The sequence below is a fragment of the Caenorhabditis elegans genome, chromosome II (genome assembly GCF_000002985.6).
Source record: "Caenorhabditis elegans chromosome II".
NCBI lineage: Eukaryota > Metazoa > Nematoda > Chromadorea > Rhabditida > Rhabditidae > Caenorhabditis > Caenorhabditis elegans.
Genome location: NC_003280.10, coordinates 11633947 through 11651171, shown reverse-complemented (window position 1 = coordinate 11651171; position 17225 = coordinate 11633947). Strand labels below are relative to the sequence as shown.

General features: G+C 37.2%; 2 protein-coding genes, 4 non-coding genes and 1 pseudogene across 8 annotated transcripts; 4 read left to right on the top strand and 3 right to left on the bottom strand.

The window, feature by feature from the left end:
• Positions 1-23: 23 nt before the first annotated feature.
• Positions 24-2076, top strand: coa-7 (Cytochrome c oxidase assembly factor 7 homolog; the record flags this gene model as incomplete). 2 transcript variants are annotated; one of them, NM_064086.5, is made up of 3 exons in its annotated part: positions 24-122; positions 169-582; positions 1737-2076. In NM_064086.5, 3 exons carry the CDS (start codon positions 24-26, stop codon positions 1971-1973), a joined length of 750 nt encoding a protein of 249 aa, NP_496487.1. In that variant the 3' UTR covers positions 1974-2076. The 2 variants fall into 2 exon arrangements, 1 of the variants encoding a protein (NP_496487.1); NR_024299.1 differs by lacking the exons at positions 24-122; positions 169-582 and having other exon boundaries at positions 1776-1973.
• ghi-1 (Glycoprotein Hormone (FLR-2) Interacting protein) lies at positions 2033-4425 on the bottom strand. The gene is made up of 4 exons (NM_064085.5): positions 4130-4425; positions 3293-3460; positions 2392-3126; positions 2033-2342 (listed from the first exon to the last, which is right to left on the bottom strand). Exons 1-4 carry the CDS (start codon positions 4328-4330, stop codon positions 2184-2186), a joined length of 1263 nt encoding a protein of 420 aa, NP_496486.1. The 5' UTR covers positions 4331-4425; the 3' UTR covers positions 2033-2183.
• A 1687-nt stretch (positions 4426-6112) lies between these two features.
• 21ur-14663 lies at positions 6113-6133 on the top strand. The gene has a single exon (NR_051740.1).
• Positions 6134-9127: 2994 nt separating this feature from the next.
• Positions 9128-9259, top strand: ZK20.10. The gene has a single exon (NR_101753.1). It is a non-coding gene; the product is annotated as an Unclassified non-coding RNA ZK20.10 (non-coding RNA).
• Positions 9260-9435: 176 nt separating this feature from the next.
• Positions 9436-10811, bottom strand: kin-6 (annotated as a pseudogene). Its single transcript has 4 exons — positions 10644-10811; positions 9939-10595; positions 9652-9891; positions 9436-9606 (listed from the first exon to the last, which is right to left on the bottom strand). Coding segments are annotated over exons 1-4 (1236 nt in total).
• A 5033-nt stretch (positions 10812-15844) lies between these two features.
• On the bottom strand, positions 15845-15947 carry ZK20.9. The gene has a single exon (NR_101752.1). It is a non-coding gene; the product is annotated as a small nucleolar RNA ZK20.9 (small nucleolar RNA).
• An 890-nt stretch (positions 15948-16837) lies between these two features.
• Positions 16838-16976, top strand: ZK20.8. The gene has a single exon (NR_051739.1). It is a non-coding gene; the product is annotated as an Unclassified non-coding RNA ZK20.8 (non-coding RNA).
• Positions 16977-17225: the final 249 nt, after the last annotated feature.

Below are 17225 nucleotides of genomic sequence, written 5' to 3'. Positions count from 1 at the left end.
GCGCTAATTCACTTTACTTGAAGATGTCTGGAAAAATAAGCGAAGAAGCTATGCAGGAACAGGCCGAAAGGGCGGAATATGTGAAAAATATTGGGATTGAGTACAGATTTGGATGCTACGAAGTGAGAAATTTGAATTTTCAATCTTTCTTTGAAGTTAAATTTTCAGGAAAAAAGGCCAGAATCCTGTCAATTGCTCGGCGAATACATGGAAGCTCTGCAACAAAATTTTCAAGCGGCCGTAGCGATTTTCAAGAAGAACTGTGACGAGAACAGTTATCCAAAGTCATGTTTCAAGTACGGAATGTACATGTTAGCCGGAAAAGTTGGAGACGATGCAAGTCTGTCAAAAATGATTCGACCGATGAAAATCGCATGTGATGCGAATATTCCACAAGGATGTCGATATTTATCACTTGTTCATTGGAATGGAGAAAAAGATCGGAAAGCTGATTCAGAAAAGGCTGAACGATACATGAGAAGAGCCTGTGAACTGGAAGATGGTGAAGCTTGCTGGTTGTTGAGTACCTGGTATATGGGAAATAAGGAGAAATTTAAGACGAATGCTGCAGGAGAGGCTAAGGTTTTTTTTTGTTTTTCAAAATAATGCGAAAAAGGATCGCCGCGCACCCTGCATCTATTAAAAAATGTTTTGTGTTCCTTTAAGATTACTGTAGAAAACTTTATTTCTAGTTTTACACACTTTTAACATTGAAAACGTTATTATTCGAAAAAATGAACATCAAAATTAATTAAATATAACAACCTTTGTGAAATATTTACTAGAAAAAAAATTAGAAAACACGAAATTTATCAAAATCTGCACGTAAAAAACTACAGTAATCTTTTAAAGGCGCGTACATCAAAACGTTTTTAAATAAATGCAGAGAGCGCGCTGCGAGACCATTACTTATGAATTCCGAACCCATTAAATTCATTGTTATAACATATTTTTCACCGAATATTTTAAGCTAAACAGACGAGAAATTTTGCGATTTTTAAGCAATAATGGTCTCGACACGAAAAATGATTGTAAAATGCAAAAAGATGTGCGCCTTTAAAGATTACTGTAATTCCAAACTTTCGTTTCTCCTCAATTTTCGTCGATTTTTCATAGTTTTTCTCATAATTTGTTAAAATTTGAATGTTTTTTTTAGTTGTTAAATAAATGCATATTTTTTGATGGAATACCTAGAAAAAATCGGTGAAAATTCAGCAAAAATGGAAACTTGAAACTACAGTATTCTTTAAGGGCGCTTACCTTGTTGAATTTTACAAAAAATAGTCGTTTCAAGACCTAATACCGTAGTTTTGTCGTTAAACGCGCAAATTTTCGCATATGGGCAATATTTATTTATAAAAAGAAGATAAATAAGAAAATTCAAAATTTCAAAAAAAAACATACAATATACCAATACCTTTCTTGTAATTTCGAATTAAATTTTCATCAAAAATTCATGGTGCATTCCACTTATCTTTTTTATTGGTCAATTTGATTTCGAAATTTTTGTAATACTTTTTCACCCCATTAAACCATTTAAAAACGTAAATATTACAATTTCTGCCCTTTTTCTATTTACTGAGTAAACTTTACTTCTCGTGCCGAGTATTATCCGTCCGAAATATTTGAAGAATGTTGAAAACACAAAGGAAGAATAATCCTTTTTGATAAGACCAGTGACGTGCTCTTTTGACTATTTCGCAATACATGATGTTTAAAAAAAAACAAACTTTCAGGAGCTGGACCGTGCCGAACTTGGCAGTCTGTCACGTGATATGGACAAAAGCCTCCAGTTTGCGATTCGAGCGTGTGAAATGGATATTCCACAGAGTTGTGCAAATGTGTCGAGAATGTTTAAACTTGGTGATGGAGTGCCTAAGGATTTGGATCAAGCGAAAAAGTATGCAGATCGAGCCAAGGAAATTATGGAAACTTTAAGATCGAATGATACGAATGCAGGATTCACTGGTTAATAATTGCTTTTTGTTAGCTCATTGTAGTTTTTAATAGTTGTTTCAAATATACATTGTTTAGATGATGTGTTGAATTGTTTATTCATTGAATTCCTTTACCAGTTTCTTTTTTTTCAATTTGAGTATCAAGCTGACTTGAGATCACAGTTTAAGAAGAGGTTTACCAAAAACTACAGATAAGTGGTTGTGGGAGGGGAAATGTGGTTAGATCTAGACGAGGACTCGCAGAGATGGTGAGAAGTGTGGATGCACGTGGAACGAGAGAGATGACGTGGAAAAGATTGGCCGGGCGTGAACCCGATGTGTCCAGGCGAGAGGAGATCGGAGATGGACTGGAAGGCTTCCTTGAATGTAGGTGTTCAGGAGGTTCTGGAAGAAATTGGAATTTGAACATATTCACTAATTAGTTAAAGTTTACCTCCATGAAAAGCTTGTGCTCTTCAATCCAAGACTCCATTCTTGTTGCGAACTTCTGGAAGTTTCTTGAGCTGGAAGTTTGTAGAATTCTGATATTCTTGATATGGAATTTAGCACTCCAGAAGACTTCTCCATTTTCTGGATGTTCGAGGACAATATCTTCTAGATTCAGCTCAACTTCAGTTTGAATTCGGAACAACTCTTTTCCATTGGTAGTTGTGAGAGAGGTTGAGAGTGGGAGACGCAGAGAAACGGTGTTATCCGATTGAATTCTGATGGATGGACGATCGAAGAATGAGGAGACAATATCACCATCTTCAATAAATCTGCATTCAGTAGTTTTACAGGATTTCAGAAGTTCTTTAATTTCAGGGACATCATTCCAAATGAATCGTGTATTGGCGCTAGAGTACAACTTTGAGAGCTCTGCGTTAACTACGCTTTCAGTGACATCCACGTGGATTGCAGTGTCATCTTCAGAAGTCGGATTTTGGAAATGAAGCTCCACGTCGATATGAGATGGATGTCCACCTTGGCTGATGTCTGTTGCCTCCGCAAAATGAATCAGGTGTGAGTTCAATTTTGAGAAGAACTGGGTGGCATTTGAGCAGGCAGCTTCCTTTAGTTGATCGAGAAGGTCGGATTTGATTTTCGCGGAAATTTGCTCTGGAAGCACTGGGCTCATTGTAATCATCGACTCGTCAACTTCCAAGGTGCACTCGTCAGAGGCGACAGTCTGAAAGAATTAAAGAATTAGTTTGTTGATGCAGGGTGATTATTCGATTATTCGCGAGTGCACACTTTTTCACATTCCTCTACGGATTATGTGCAACAGATTATTTCTTAAGGTTAAGGTGTTTGGAGTTTTGGGAGTTTGAAATAAAGAAGGAAAGATAACTCACAAACTTTGTCAACGCGGTTCGCTTCACTGGGACAGACATATGGAAATGCTCAAAAATCATCTCGAATTGGCCTTCTCTTTTGGTCTTGTAAACGGCAGAGTATTGTCCAAGGAGACGAGCAGAGCCACCGAGAAGTTTGAATGTCATGTGGGATTGTGATGCAGAAGTCTGGAATTTTTAAACAATTATCACATGTTCGTAATCTGACCATGAATAAATCATGCATTATAGTCTAGAAAATGCAGAGACCTCTAGAATACGCTTATTTTGAGAGGTTATATCTCCGTTCATTTAGAAGATATCATTAAATAACTAACTACAAATCTATAGAAAAAGAACTCAATAACATTTCGTCATTTGAAAATTTGTGTATAAAACAAACGCTAACTGAGATATAAGCTGCCAAAGTTGGGGTGCAAAACTATTAGAGGGAGTACGGTAGATACCAGGGGTGTGTGGCAATTCTACAAAATGAGCCAGTGTGGCATGTTCTGCCAATATTTTTAATTACTTTAGTATTTAGTGATGGAATATATAAAAGAAAATATCTTTTTTTAATTGACACAAGTGAAAAAGTGCTCAAAACCGTGTAAACTTCCAGACGATGTTTGAGCACTTTTCAATTTTTCCTACTTGAAATAAAAATTATTTTCAAAGAAAAAAAACAAATATTGTTCTATTTTTTATCATAAAATTTTAATGCATCACTGGTTAATTTTCTAGAATTTCCGCTCGCCAATTCCTGGTTGCTACTGTGAGAAACGTAGAAGAGTTCCTGTTAACGGTTATCAAAGTAACAAATTATAATCATTATCAGTAAGCTTATCACTAACTAACCTCGTACGAAAGTTTTGGCATTTTGAAATCAACGACTTGCAGGTGGTCGATCGTCATTTCGAGGCCTAGATAAGTGGCCTGAAATGGCGAAGGCTTGAGGTGAAGCAGCGAAGTGTGAAGGGAGGACATCTCTTTTTTGAAGACATGGGCCACCGATTTTGGGGTCATCTTGACGACGACTTCGGCGCCGGCAAGAGCCATCGTTAGGGCAAGAAAAATGAGCATGTGGAGGAGTGAGAACATTTGAGGGAACGGCGATTCCCCGTCAGTTTTGGTGATTGGGTGAGAGGAAGACGCTGAAATGAGAAAAGTAGATGATGTAGGAGGAGACGAAATATGTTACAACGAAAAAATATTTGAAAGTCGTTACATAATCGAGAGTAGAAGAACAAAAAAGAGAAGAATAACCGAAAAAAAAGCCCCCGATATAACTGGTTCAACAGCACCAGAAGGAGGGAAAAGCAGACGGTATAGGCGGTGGTGATGATGATGATAAGGGAGGAGAAATAAGAAATAGGTGGAGGAGGAGAGAGAGGTTACACATACACAAATGATAACGTGACACATTGTAGAGGGGCGGGAGTGTGAAGACCCCGAGAAAAATTGAAGGAGGACAAATATTTTTTCGTTTGGGTACGGTACCCAGTAATATACTACTGCCCCCTATGTGCTGATAAGCTGCGGGGGAGGACAGGACGACTCATCAATCGTAAATTTGGGTTAATGGAGGAGTGACTGAAAACCGAAAAATAAGGTATTATAATTTCGCGAAATTTTGGCATGGCAGGTTAAAGGCACCTGATATTTTTCTAAGTGGGTCTCGCCACGATAAAAAATTTCCAAAAAAGCTTTCAGTGTTAGGTTACCCCTAGATTTATAGTTCAAAGTAGGGGTGGGCGGCAAACGATCGGCAATTTGCAGAAGTTGAAATTTCTGGCAAATCAAGACAAATTGCCGATCTGCCGAATTTGCCGGAAAAACGGCAATGTGCCGAAAATTGCTCCTTTTTACCAAAATTTTCTGTAAGTGCCTAATTTATAGGTCCTCTTTCAAATGACATAGGTTTCATTTGGAACTCTAAAAACTCTTCTGTAGGACCAGTTAGTTAAAATTCTTTAATTGTTTACTTTTAGTTTTCAAAATTTCCAAAGCTTATAAATAGGCAAAAAGATTATTAAAACAGAACACAAAGACTAGATATGCAAGCCGTTTGGAATGGTTCAAAGATGTGGAATTTTGCATCTTTTAAATAGACTTTTAAAGTTAGTCTTTTGACGTCACGAATGTATGTTCGGTATCTCTGATCCTCAAACCTTCAAAAGTCAGAGAAGAAAACAAAGAAATAAAAAAAAGAGATTGAAGAATCATAAAATACAGTACTACCCGCCTAGACATTTGATGGATCTTCCAATTGACAGCTGAATTTCCCCTATATAATTGGAAGCGGAGGTGGGCGGAGCCACGAAAGAGTTATGGTTCATCTTTCATCGATGAACGATCAAATTGGGATTTCAGATGGATATAGTACAGGATCTAGACGAGACAAAGACAATTGCAACGTCACAAGCACAGTTCGGTTATCTTTTGGACGGAGGAAGTTGGAGGGGGGGGGGGGGGGAGGAGGAGAAGACGAGTTCTATTTCGGATTCGTTGATTTTGATGATTTTCACAACGAGATGAGTGATAAGCGGGGGAATTTTGAGGAGAATGGGAAAAAGAAAAGAAACAATTCGGGGGGAGTTGGTAATCTATGGTGATGGTAAGTTGAAGGATCAGAACTATTTTGGTATTCCAATTTTCCGATTTTTTGATGCCCGGTTCCTAAGAGGGTCTTGCCACGATCTCAGCTACCGCTACAGGTGTCAATTGAAATATATTTCTTAACAATTTCATAATTCTAAAGTGTACAGAGAAATCACCTAGATTTACTTGTGTCGCATGTTTCAAAAAGTCCATTTGGCCTGACTATCAAAATTCTCGTGGTGTTTATAGATATTTCCTCCGCAAAAACATTACAATTGATCATTTGACATAATAGTTTGCAGGCAAAAAAAACACAGTGTAAACAGATTTGCAAACTTTTGAAATATATTTTGAATATCTTAAGTTAGTACCAACTGAAAAATGGGATCAAAATTAAATGAGAGAATGATATAAGTTCTATTTCGGGTACAAACTACAGTAGGCAAATCACGTGGCAGACGATTTGACTAATAATGGATCTATTTTTAGTTTGATAAAAGTTGAGTGCAAACCTTGTTTGGTGATTTGGTCGAATTTCTATCATTTCTGTGATATCTAGCAGCACATCTAGCAGCAATCTGAAAGATCTTAAAGAAGCAGCAAGGGCGTTTTAGAGAGTCTCATGATATGACAGCAACTGGTAATAAGTGAAAGTTGATTCTGAGAAGCGATACAGAACAACAACATATTATAGTCACACTGGAAATCTGCTGATAATTCTTCTGATATCTGTGAGGTAGTCTTGGAACACGTTAACTGAACCAGTTACGAATGAACATAAATTCGTGTGTAATTTTTGCATCACTTCCGGTTATAGGTCTTTTTTGGGAAACCGGAAGCGTTTTTTCACACTTTGACTGGAAAACAAGACCCCGGAAAAGGTTCAGATTGTTATTCCAGACTGATTATTGAAAAACAAATTTTTCAAGAAAACTGACAATTTATTAAAAAAATTGCCCATTTACCAAAAAATTTAGTAATTTTTCAAAAATAAATTGACAATGTAGAAAAAAAAACCAATTTTCTTATACAATTTGACAATTTACCAAAAGAATTGGTAAGGTGCCAAAAAATTGACAGTTATCCCAAAAAATTTCACAATTTACCACAAAAATTTGGACAGTTCCCAAAATTTGGCAAATAACCAAAAAAGTTGGAATTTACCATCAAAATTTAGCGATTTGACAAAACATTTTCCGATTTTCCAAAATAATTGGCAATTAATTAATAAATTTAGTAATTACCAAAATATTCGCGATGTACCAAAAATTTGGCTAATTACCAAAACATTAGACAATTTACCACAAAAATTTGGCAGTTTACCAAATATTGGCAATGTACATCTAAACAATTTTGCAAGTTACCAAGAATTGACAAAACTTTATATATTATTATTCGGTATGATATTGGGACATTTTGGACTAAAGTTAGTGTATTTAGATTAAACCCTACTTCTACGGAGTACTGTAGTTTTGATAACTTATACTACGGAGTACTGTAGTTTTGATAACCAGTTGTTCTTTTTATAGTTAAAAGGCCTTTGTAGTGACACGGAAAATTGAAACTCTTTAAAAAAGTGTTTCAAGGATTGTAAAGTAATCACAAGCATAAAGTATACGATCGTTTTAGTTTTAAAATTTAAAACTTAAAACTACCGTAAACTTGAAAAACTACATTCTAGTTGAACATTCACACAAGATCAAGTGATAGCTTACGTCTCAAATATAGTTCTTAAGAAATCTAGAATTTCTAGACAGAATTTCAGATAGTAAGTGCGTGCTCTTCTGTTTCCTCCTTTTATATCAAAACTTCAGTCCTCATCCATGATATCATAAATGAAGACGAATGCAGACCATATAGATCATGATTTCATTCCTCGCAGCATCTATAAACGTCACTTTTTGCATCTAAAGTCGTGAAAACTTGGGGTTTTCTGTATTCTCAAGACATCATTGTAAGTGCTGTAGCGGTCAAACATTGTCAGTGAATGTCCCGGCGTGATTGTATGAACATTTGCATCCGACAGCATATGGCTTTTGTAGATTTGGTTTCCCCCACTGATCTTTGCGTCAGCGCCTTAGAGATTCCGTTATAGAGAATAGGGATTTGCACTTGACTTGCCTTTTTGTGTTGTGGCTACAATTTTAGGGTAAAAAACGGAGCAAATACGTGATCACAACGGAAAAATCTTAAATCTCATCAAAGTGAACGACCAATAGCAGCCATTTTCGAAATTTATCTATGTGTATATTTACCAATATTTAACACTTTCAGATTTGAATAATTTCACTGTAGTTCCGAAAAAAGAGCATGACCAATCAACGGTCTTGGCCACGCCTTTCGCTCTTCATTGATTGGCCAGAAAACATAGTGGTAATTTGCCAATTAATGTAAATTGATATAAATTTAAATTTTGTAAATTTGTAAATATCTCTGTTTTGACCAGGATCCCTAGAAAGAATATATTCAAACACTCCAAATCTTGGCAGAAAAATTAGGATTTAAAATTGATTTTTCCATTCAGAATCCACGCGCAAATAAGGTGACCAATCAGCGACGATGCTCATCACTGATTGGTCGCCGGACTTCTTACTTTATATTTTGTAACCAGGTTTTTGTTTAAAACATTTCAGTAATTTTAAATTTAAAATATCCATAAAACCTTCAACCATATCTAATCACAAAGTTTACTGATTGAAGACAGTGCCTATAAATCACCGGCGGTAAAAAATAGAATGAGATCTTAACTTTGATCTTCCAACGACTAACAGATCAAAGTTGAATCCTTATTGAAGCCACGCCTTCTGTGATACTGTAACTTTGATCATAAGATGGACTGGATGGTATAAAAGGAGTGGCGATTATGAAGAAAAAGAAGTATGAGAAGGAAAAATAAATAAATGAAACGACGATACAAATGAAGATTACCGCTTCCAATTCTCATCGTCCTTCTTCCTTTTCTATGCTACAGTAATCACCGGAAGTTTGCGGCTTGACTGTATCCGTGGAGACACAGAGAAAATCTTCAAAGAGCGCGCGACGCTAAAAATAGCAATTTTGGAGAGATGTTTGGGAAACTGCGGCGAAAGCGCGGAAACGCAGAGGAGAAACGGACGAAAAACGTGATTTATCACCGATTTATCATTTTCGAAATGGAAATTCGAATTGACAACCGACAACGTGCGGAGGACAAACAGATGAGCAGAGGTCCGACCAACAACTTTTGGAGATCAGAAAATTGATGACATTGAAATTGAAATTGGTCAAGTGGAGGGATTTTTTAAAGAAGATTGAGGGAAGTTATCTGAAACAGAGACAGCATGTATTCCAGAAAAATCTTTCCAGGTTTGTAAACCTGCTCCCAACTTGTACCTAATCGGCAGTGACTGACTATCAACAATCGGATCAAGTTCAACCTACATGTGGTGGGAATTCGAATATGATTTGGATCCTCATACTTTATGACTATTGGAGATCGCATAAAAATATACACCTAAAAATCAATAAAAAAACGTATCACAGAAATTTTATTTCTAGTAGGGCATGTTCAAAAGATTAATGTTTTAGATTTCCTTCGGAAGACGTTGTCCAACTTTTACATCCATCATTTCTCGTTTCAGCTGAGCCTCCATTCCATCAAAATCAGGTCTCGGAATGCCAGTCAAACGTTGCATTTCTGAGGCGATTTCAGCCATATGTGGACGCTCTCGCTCGTTCTCTCGCCAGCATCTTCCCTGAAAAAGGAACAATTGTTAAGAGATGCCACGCAAGAAACTCACAATCAGAGATTTGATACCCACCATTTCCATCATTTCCTCTGGAAGATCCATGCGGTATCCTCGGGCAACCTTTTGTGTAACTTCGGCGATCGTCATCCCTGGATATGGCTGGAGTGCATCCTTGTATATTTCCCACGACAACACTGCAAATGCCCAGACATCGGTCTTAGTAGTGAATGGTCCGCCACGAATAAGTTCCGGAGCCAGCCAGCGGATAGGCACCTTCTCATTGGCATCGGCCTGTAATTGTTTGATATTCATAGGCTGAAAAGTTTAAATTTTATTACCTGGTAGTCCACTCCGATTTGAGTCATCTTAAAGTCGGCTATCTTCAATCCATTGTATCCATACACGAAGTTCCTTGCTGCAATGTCCCTGTGGATGACAGGTTTGCTGTGCAAGTACTCGATTCCCCAGGCTGCTTGAAGGGTCATCTCGTTCTTCCTATCAATGCTCAGTTCGTTCTTTTTGAGGTAGTTATCGAGGGGTCCATGGAATGCCAACTCGGTTACTATGTACAATGGCTCAGTTGTTGCTGCCACTCAATAATAACGAACGATATGCGGGTGTGCAAACGAACGCATAACCCGAGCTTCCTGCATGAACTCTTTGATTTGATCTTTTGTGAGATTCCGCATTTTCGTTTTCTTGATGGCAACATGAATCATCTTTCCACTATTTCTGCACTTCAGTTGACCCATCATTATTTCTTCAAACGCACCATCTCTGAGTCTTTGTTGAATGAAAATATTCTTATGATCCAGCTCCCAGTGTTGACGTGGCACCGCTTTGATAAGATGAGCACTGCTATAAATAGATGAAATTAGCTCCTTTGTAGTCAAGTAGTGGTTCACCATTTGTTGAATTGATTCGAAACATTTACATTGTATGCTGTACATCTTGCGGTTACATACTACTTCTTGCATGATAACCATATTTATAATCTGAAATTTAAATATACATTAAAGTCTAGTCTAAAACTATTGAATTACCGGAACTAAGTCGGGACTCGGCGGACTATTGTGCTTTACACTCAAAATGTAGTGTCTTCCGTCGTTTGGAAACATCTCCGAAATGCGAATCAAAAAGTCTCCTTCATTCTTCAAAATAGTTATGACGTCTTCACGAGGCAATAGTCCATGAAAATATGGCTCACTTTCGGCCTACGCTTGTCTTCTTTCTAAACCACGTTTTTTTGAGTTAACATCATGAGTGGAAAATTTCTAAAAGCTAAATACGCAAAAAGTTCAACACTATAGCGCAAAAAGTTCAACACCTAAAGGCCATGGTCTCGATTGGATAAATTACTTTTGTATAAACGGGTCTACGCTTCGTCTATTCAAATACAAACTTTCCAGATTTGTTAATCTAAAACATGGTTCTTCCAATTCAAAACATTTATTTTCAATTTAATTTTAACCATAAAAATTGAATACTCAATCTTCGATAATTTTCTCACATGTCGCACCAAACTTGCACCAAGCCGGACGTAACTGACTATCACTCCAACTGATCCACTTAACTGATCCATGTTGAACTGATTATTGATTTTGAGTAGTATTGATTTTGAGTACTAATTTAAATTTTAATTTAACAATTGTATAAATATTTTTTGTTGGTAAAGAGTAGGGAAAGATCACGGGGTTTAAACCGATGAGTTTTATAGTTATATTTTTTTTATTTTATTTTATTTGATGTGCTTTAATTTTTAAAAGCTAATATTTCATCCTAATTTAAAATTCGTGTTTCTACCTTACATTTTTTACATGTTCAGGTTTTGAGTATTTTTTCAAACGTTTTGTTTCTCATTTTTATGTACTTTTCCTTGCAACTGCAATAAACGTCTGTTAGTTTTATTTCTTTATCGCAAATCTCAATGTATCATATGCGTTTTACAAAATTTCAGATAAATTTTCGATAATTTATTTTCCAAACAGAAAAGGTATGCTTTAAATTTAAAAAAGTTTTCTTACTTTGCCCAATATGTTCTTCTCATGAACTGCCTATTCTAGGATGTTTTACAAGCTTTGCACAATCCCAGTTACAAGTTTCCATATCATACACGTCTACTTCTCTGCAATTCGTTGCAACTTTCGATTTAAAAATACCCAACGTTTGATAAAGTCTAGAGCAGTATTCATTAGTTATAAAACTTATAGATTTTTCGATTAATTCAATCCACTTTGATTAACTTTTGAGTATAAGATATCAACACAAATGCTAACCAAAAAAATTGTCAAATTTTCTTGGGATATTGCCAAACTTCTACAGGTTCGACCCTTACAACGCTAAGTATGCAACTAGTAAGAATTTTTTTGGTCTACTTCCAAAGTTTTTATAGGCGAAAAAGGAGTTTTTACCACGTTTGATTGTAAATGAAAAATTTTCAAAATTTTCAGAAAATTTCTGTAATTTTATTGGAACACTTCAGAACTATATGAGCGGCTTTTAAACAATTTTCTTACTGACGATTCTCCTCATTTAATAACGCATTTCCTCTATTAGCATCTTGCCCAATTGTTCAACTTTGACATTTTATATCCCAATTGTCGTTTGCCCTTTAAAAAATTGACCACTGACAAAGTATTGAATATTTATTTTTCAATTGTTTTGTAGTTATTTACTTATTTAAATCTTTGAAATAAACCAAAATATAATTTTTCAAAGTACAGGGTGCGCCAAAAGTATGGTAACACGTGAAGCGCTCTTTTACATGAGATTTTCGCGCGACTGCCACGTCATACGTACATTCCTTTATCGAATACTGATAGCTGACTAAATTTCCTTCAATTTGACCCAAAATTTGTAGCGTTTCCCAATAAGGTGCGATCTTTATCACCTCGGCAATTTGGCGAACCCTTTCGGAAAAACGGTGTTTTGGCACGCGGCACTTCCTACGCAAACACACCTCCCACGCACGCAAATAATTTTCAGATGTATGATTTTTATGTTAAATTTGAAGTAAAAGAAGTAAAGAAGCGTTTTTGATTATTTTTGTAGCATATAAAAATTTTCTGTGTTGACACTGGCGCTTAGCAAGAACCTTAGAATATTTCATGAATTCAATTTTGCGAAATTTACTCAGTTTTTTTGGTTTCACAAGGCGTAACGACCCACAAAATCATCCGAGCTAAATTTTTTATAAAAATTCTGAAAAGTCAGGTCAAAACGTGCCGAAAAGTACTAAAATGAATTTTTCTGCATACTGCTGCCGCCGCTCACATCAACTTTTCTGGCGACTGTGTCATTCAAGACTTCAACTACTGCCACAGCCAGAATTTTTTTGGATTTTTGTTTTTTAAGAATCTCCAGACCAAGAGCATTCTCTGAACTATAAAAACTTGTAAGACACTTGATGGATTCCTCGAGAAAAGTGTAGAAATCCCGCAGAATGCCGACTTGCGTGCCATAAAGATCGTGATCTCAAAAGTTCTGAAGGCCTGCAGCAATGCGGATTGGGATATTTTAAAAATTCAAAACGTTCTTCTGGTCAGTATTTTATGGAGAACAAAACTTGTACAACTTGATGTAATAACTCTCTCGACACGTGAAGTTATAGAGCTGCAAACGTGTTACCTTACTTATGGCGCACCCTGTAAAGTGGGGGTGCAATACTATCCGATAATTCGGTTTTTTCTCTATTAGTATTGCACCCCATTGTTCAACCTTGACAGATTATATTTCAGTTTTCTGTTTTTTGTTCAAAAAATTATATACTAGAAAAATATTTGTTAGTTCTTCTACTATTATTTCGTAATTAATAATATATTCATATCGTTAAAATGAACCAAATATAACGTCTCAAAGTTAAGTAGCCGGGTGCAATACTAATAGAGGAAATACGGTATATGGTTTTCCTCTTGATTCAATAATACCAAGGATATTCCAAAACTTAAAAAAAAACCTGTGAATTTCTTTTCACTGAACTTCCGATTTTCTAACATTTCCCTTCCTTCTCCCAAGTTTTGTTCATTGGTGTTTAATCCGATAACGTGCTTTATTCAAATTAACAAAATTACATACGTTTACCGTGTATTCCAAGTTTACACAATATGTGGCATGTACCTTTCAGGAACCCATAACCATTTGTATATTACATAACATTTTTCTCGAGGCAATACCATAATAAAAATAATGCTCTAAAATAGATTTTACTATAGCCCTATTCTGTGGGCAGAATATTTATTTTGATAAAGATTAGCTCAAGAAAAGCTCAAGAATTTTCCACGTAATCCGCTCAATTTTTTTTCGTTCAGAAGATCTCGTAATAATAAGAGTAATAGCGATTATTCGACGAATCAATTATCCACATAACGACCTGCAATTACGGAGAGCTCCATGTGCCGGCATCATTACCTAAAGAGAAGATTGTGATGCAATGGTAATTGATGTAGTGTGGGGGAAATGACGAAAATAATCTGAAAAAATTCAAATGCCCCTTTGTCCTGAAATAAAACAATAAAGAATCATCTATTGTGATCCCCCGACATCTGTATCATAGTTCCCGGTGTTTTACATGAAAAAGAGCTGCTGTTGGGAAAAAATAGATAGACCGAGAGGTAGAGAAGCAATAGGAAAGTGGTGTTGGTGAGGAAAAACATCAAAATGCAGTCATAGAAAATCCCTTCTCTTGTTGACGGGGTTCTGTAACCAGTGATTACGTATTCAATATAATCACGGGCTCTCCGCATAGGAGGACAAAGAAGAACGAACCACCGCCCGCCGATAAGAAAAAGAAAAAGTGCATTTTACGAGAGATTCATTTCGAGGGCGCGATACATGCAGGAGAGCGGAAAATATTGAAGATGGGTGTGGACGAAATTGAAATTTGCATGCTTGAAGACGTAGGAAGCTTGTCAGGCAGAAATGGATTCTATGAATGATATGATGACTGCTTTCATCAATAACATGTACAATAAAGATAATTCTTACGTTCTTAAAGTTGTTAAAAATATTATTATATTAAAGTTGGTATCTAAAACTAAATATCTAGTGAATTAAACTTGGCATTTTAAACTTAGTATATTAATATCTTAAGCTTTGTATCTTAAAATTGGATTCTTAACATTAGTATTTTAGTATTTTAAACATAGTATCTTAATAGTTGAAACTTAGTATAATAGTATCCTAGGATCTTAGTATCTGCAACTTAGTTTCTAAGAAACCTAAGCTTAGTATCTTAGTACCTTTAAAATCTGAAAAAAAACCTAGCTGGAAATTCTAAAACTTCAGAAAAATAAAGTTTGTACAAATTTAAATATATTTTCGTATTCTTTGAACATTTTGAAAAGTTTACAAATTGGTATTGAAAAAGAACAAATGTCAATTCTCTCCGTCTAGACCGTTGCAATTAACGACGTATTGTTCAAGGGGTTCACTTTCGGGGTGGTCTCTTTCTCTAGCCCCCTTCTTTATTCGATATCCTCCTGTCAAGGTCAGTCTGTGTCGCTTCCTCTCTACGCGGTAGCAGCAGATGGTAAAAGGTAAAGAGAGAGAGAGAGAGAGTAGCCGTCAGACTTTCTATTGATCGTTGGTCTCATTGAAAAGAGACTGAGAGAGAGAGAGAGTCAACGAGAGAGTGAGAGAATGCACCTGTTTTGTTGAGCTGACTTCTCTCTCACACTCTCTCTCCATCTTTTTTGCAATAATACAATTGATGATTCAACGCAAAGACGCAGACAATGTGTAAAGAAGAAGTGGTGACGTGGAGGTGATAAATGGAGTCAATAGAACAAAGAAAGTGAATTGAAGCGTCTGGGTAGTTTTGAACAAAATTCGACATCTTGAAAAATCACAAGAAAGTTAAACTTTAATTGACAAACTCCAAAGTGTCGTCACACTAAGTTTACTATTAGGAAGAAAACTTGCAATTTTCAGATGTCAAATAGTAAGGCGTCCTCTGCTTCCTTTTACCTTTAACATAATAATTTTAAAACGAAACCAATTCAGTCCCCCAACCCCCATAACGAATCTAATCTTAACAAGCAAGTCGCATTCATTTACATGTATCACATGAGAGCGCGTTTTCTATCTCTCTCACAAACATATTTCGTAACTTTTAGATTTGGAATACATGCGAAGAAGAACTACCCAAGTCAGGCGTGAACATAAAAAAGAACAGGTGGAAACAAAATATGTTTTTTTTTCGGTTGAAAGAGGCAAAAGCATAGGAGCTAGAGTGACGTGTCATAGTGTGAGTGTATGAAAACGGAGGGGTGTATGTGAGTATGTGAGTGTGTGTGGTTGCCCCCCGTCGCAAACACTCACTCACCACACCCCACCGCCACTCGTACAACTAACATTTGCAGTCCGCGCCGACCCGTCTCGCGAGTCTCTGCGCTCTCCGCCGCTCATCCAATCCATCGGTATGCGCATCGATTTGTCGACCATAGAGCGGTTTCGCTTCCCCCTTCTCTCGCTCTTCGCCGTCAGCAGCAGCAGCCCCTCGGGCCGGGCCGTCGTCAAATCAAAACACTCACTCCCCGACCTAGTCGTCTTGTTCGGGTGGGGAGACTCAAGCCTCTCAATCGCCTGAGAAGCTCAGAGAGGAAGAGCTCGAAGACATACGAACGCGCATATCATATAAAAGCAGAGCATTAATTATTGTATTTGTCGCCCCGTCAAAATTAAATCTCAACAAAACAGAAAGTTGAAAACTGAAATTGGAAAATTATGACGTAGAACTGGGACTACTGGGACTAGGACAACAAGACTGCAGACGGGCGTACACAATATCGAAAATGTATGGCAAATTCGGCCTATAACTCCGTCCCAATTCTACCAAATTTTGCCTGGAAAAAATTGAAATTTAAAATTTAAAATTCGAATATAGATAAATTCAAAACGAAGAGCTCTTTTTTTTTAAATTAAGTGAGAAGCCTACGGCTTCAGTTTTCCGATGAAAAAGGATGAGGACAGATGCGTTTTTGGTTGGGTATATTCGAAGCTGAACGAGAAGAGGACGACACGAAACACGACTAAAGCGCGTATGCTGTCTGTGTATGTGTGTCGGGGGGCCGCCGCTGTTTTGGAGGGAAAAGATGATGAAAACGGGGAGGCGAGGCTATATCGCAGCAGCGACAAAACCCGAGAGATAGTCGGCTGGCAGGAGGGCATGGTTAGACTTATGCGATATATTATGGTGCAAGACACATAAAGGAGACACGAGACGTGTGTGAAGACATTGGAGACACAGACGAGCAGTGTGCGACGATTGCCGGGCACGTTTTGTGCGAGCGATTCGATGCGAGTGAATGACAACGCGACGGGGGTCTTTTCTGTTGTGCGAGCGCGACCGTCATGTTGCTTGTGAGTGTGGTTGTGAGCGTCTGTGAGTGGATTCGGGGAGAAGAGGGGGGCCGACGACCTCCCGCCAATGCCCCTTCGCCCACCCAGACACCCGTCCACTCAAATCCGACGTGTCCATCGTCTTCGCCACCGTTCTATCGGTTGCTGTACCCGTTTTTTTCTGCCGTTCCCCGCACCCCTCCGTGTCTCAGCTCTTCCAATTCCCACACCGCTATAGGCTCTCTTGCACAGTTCCCATCACATTTGTACCATTTTACGTTTCACAA

What these genes read in the sequence shown, in the direction of transcription:
- ghi-1 (NM_064085.5), bottom strand. Translation starts at nt 4,330, where the DNA reads ATGGCTCTTGCCGGCGCCGAAGTCGTCGTCAAGATGACCCCAAAATCG. An exon ending in TGCCAAAACTTTCGTACGAG is followed by an intron (nt 3,461 to 4,129) that starts GTTAGTTAGTGA and finishes TAAAAATTCCAG; the next exon opens with ACTTCTGCATCACAATCCCA. An exon ending in GAACCGCGTTGACAAAGTTT is followed by an intron (nt 3,127 to 3,292) that starts GTGAGTTATCTT and finishes TAATTCTTTCAG; the next exon opens with ACTGTCGCCTCTGACGAGTG.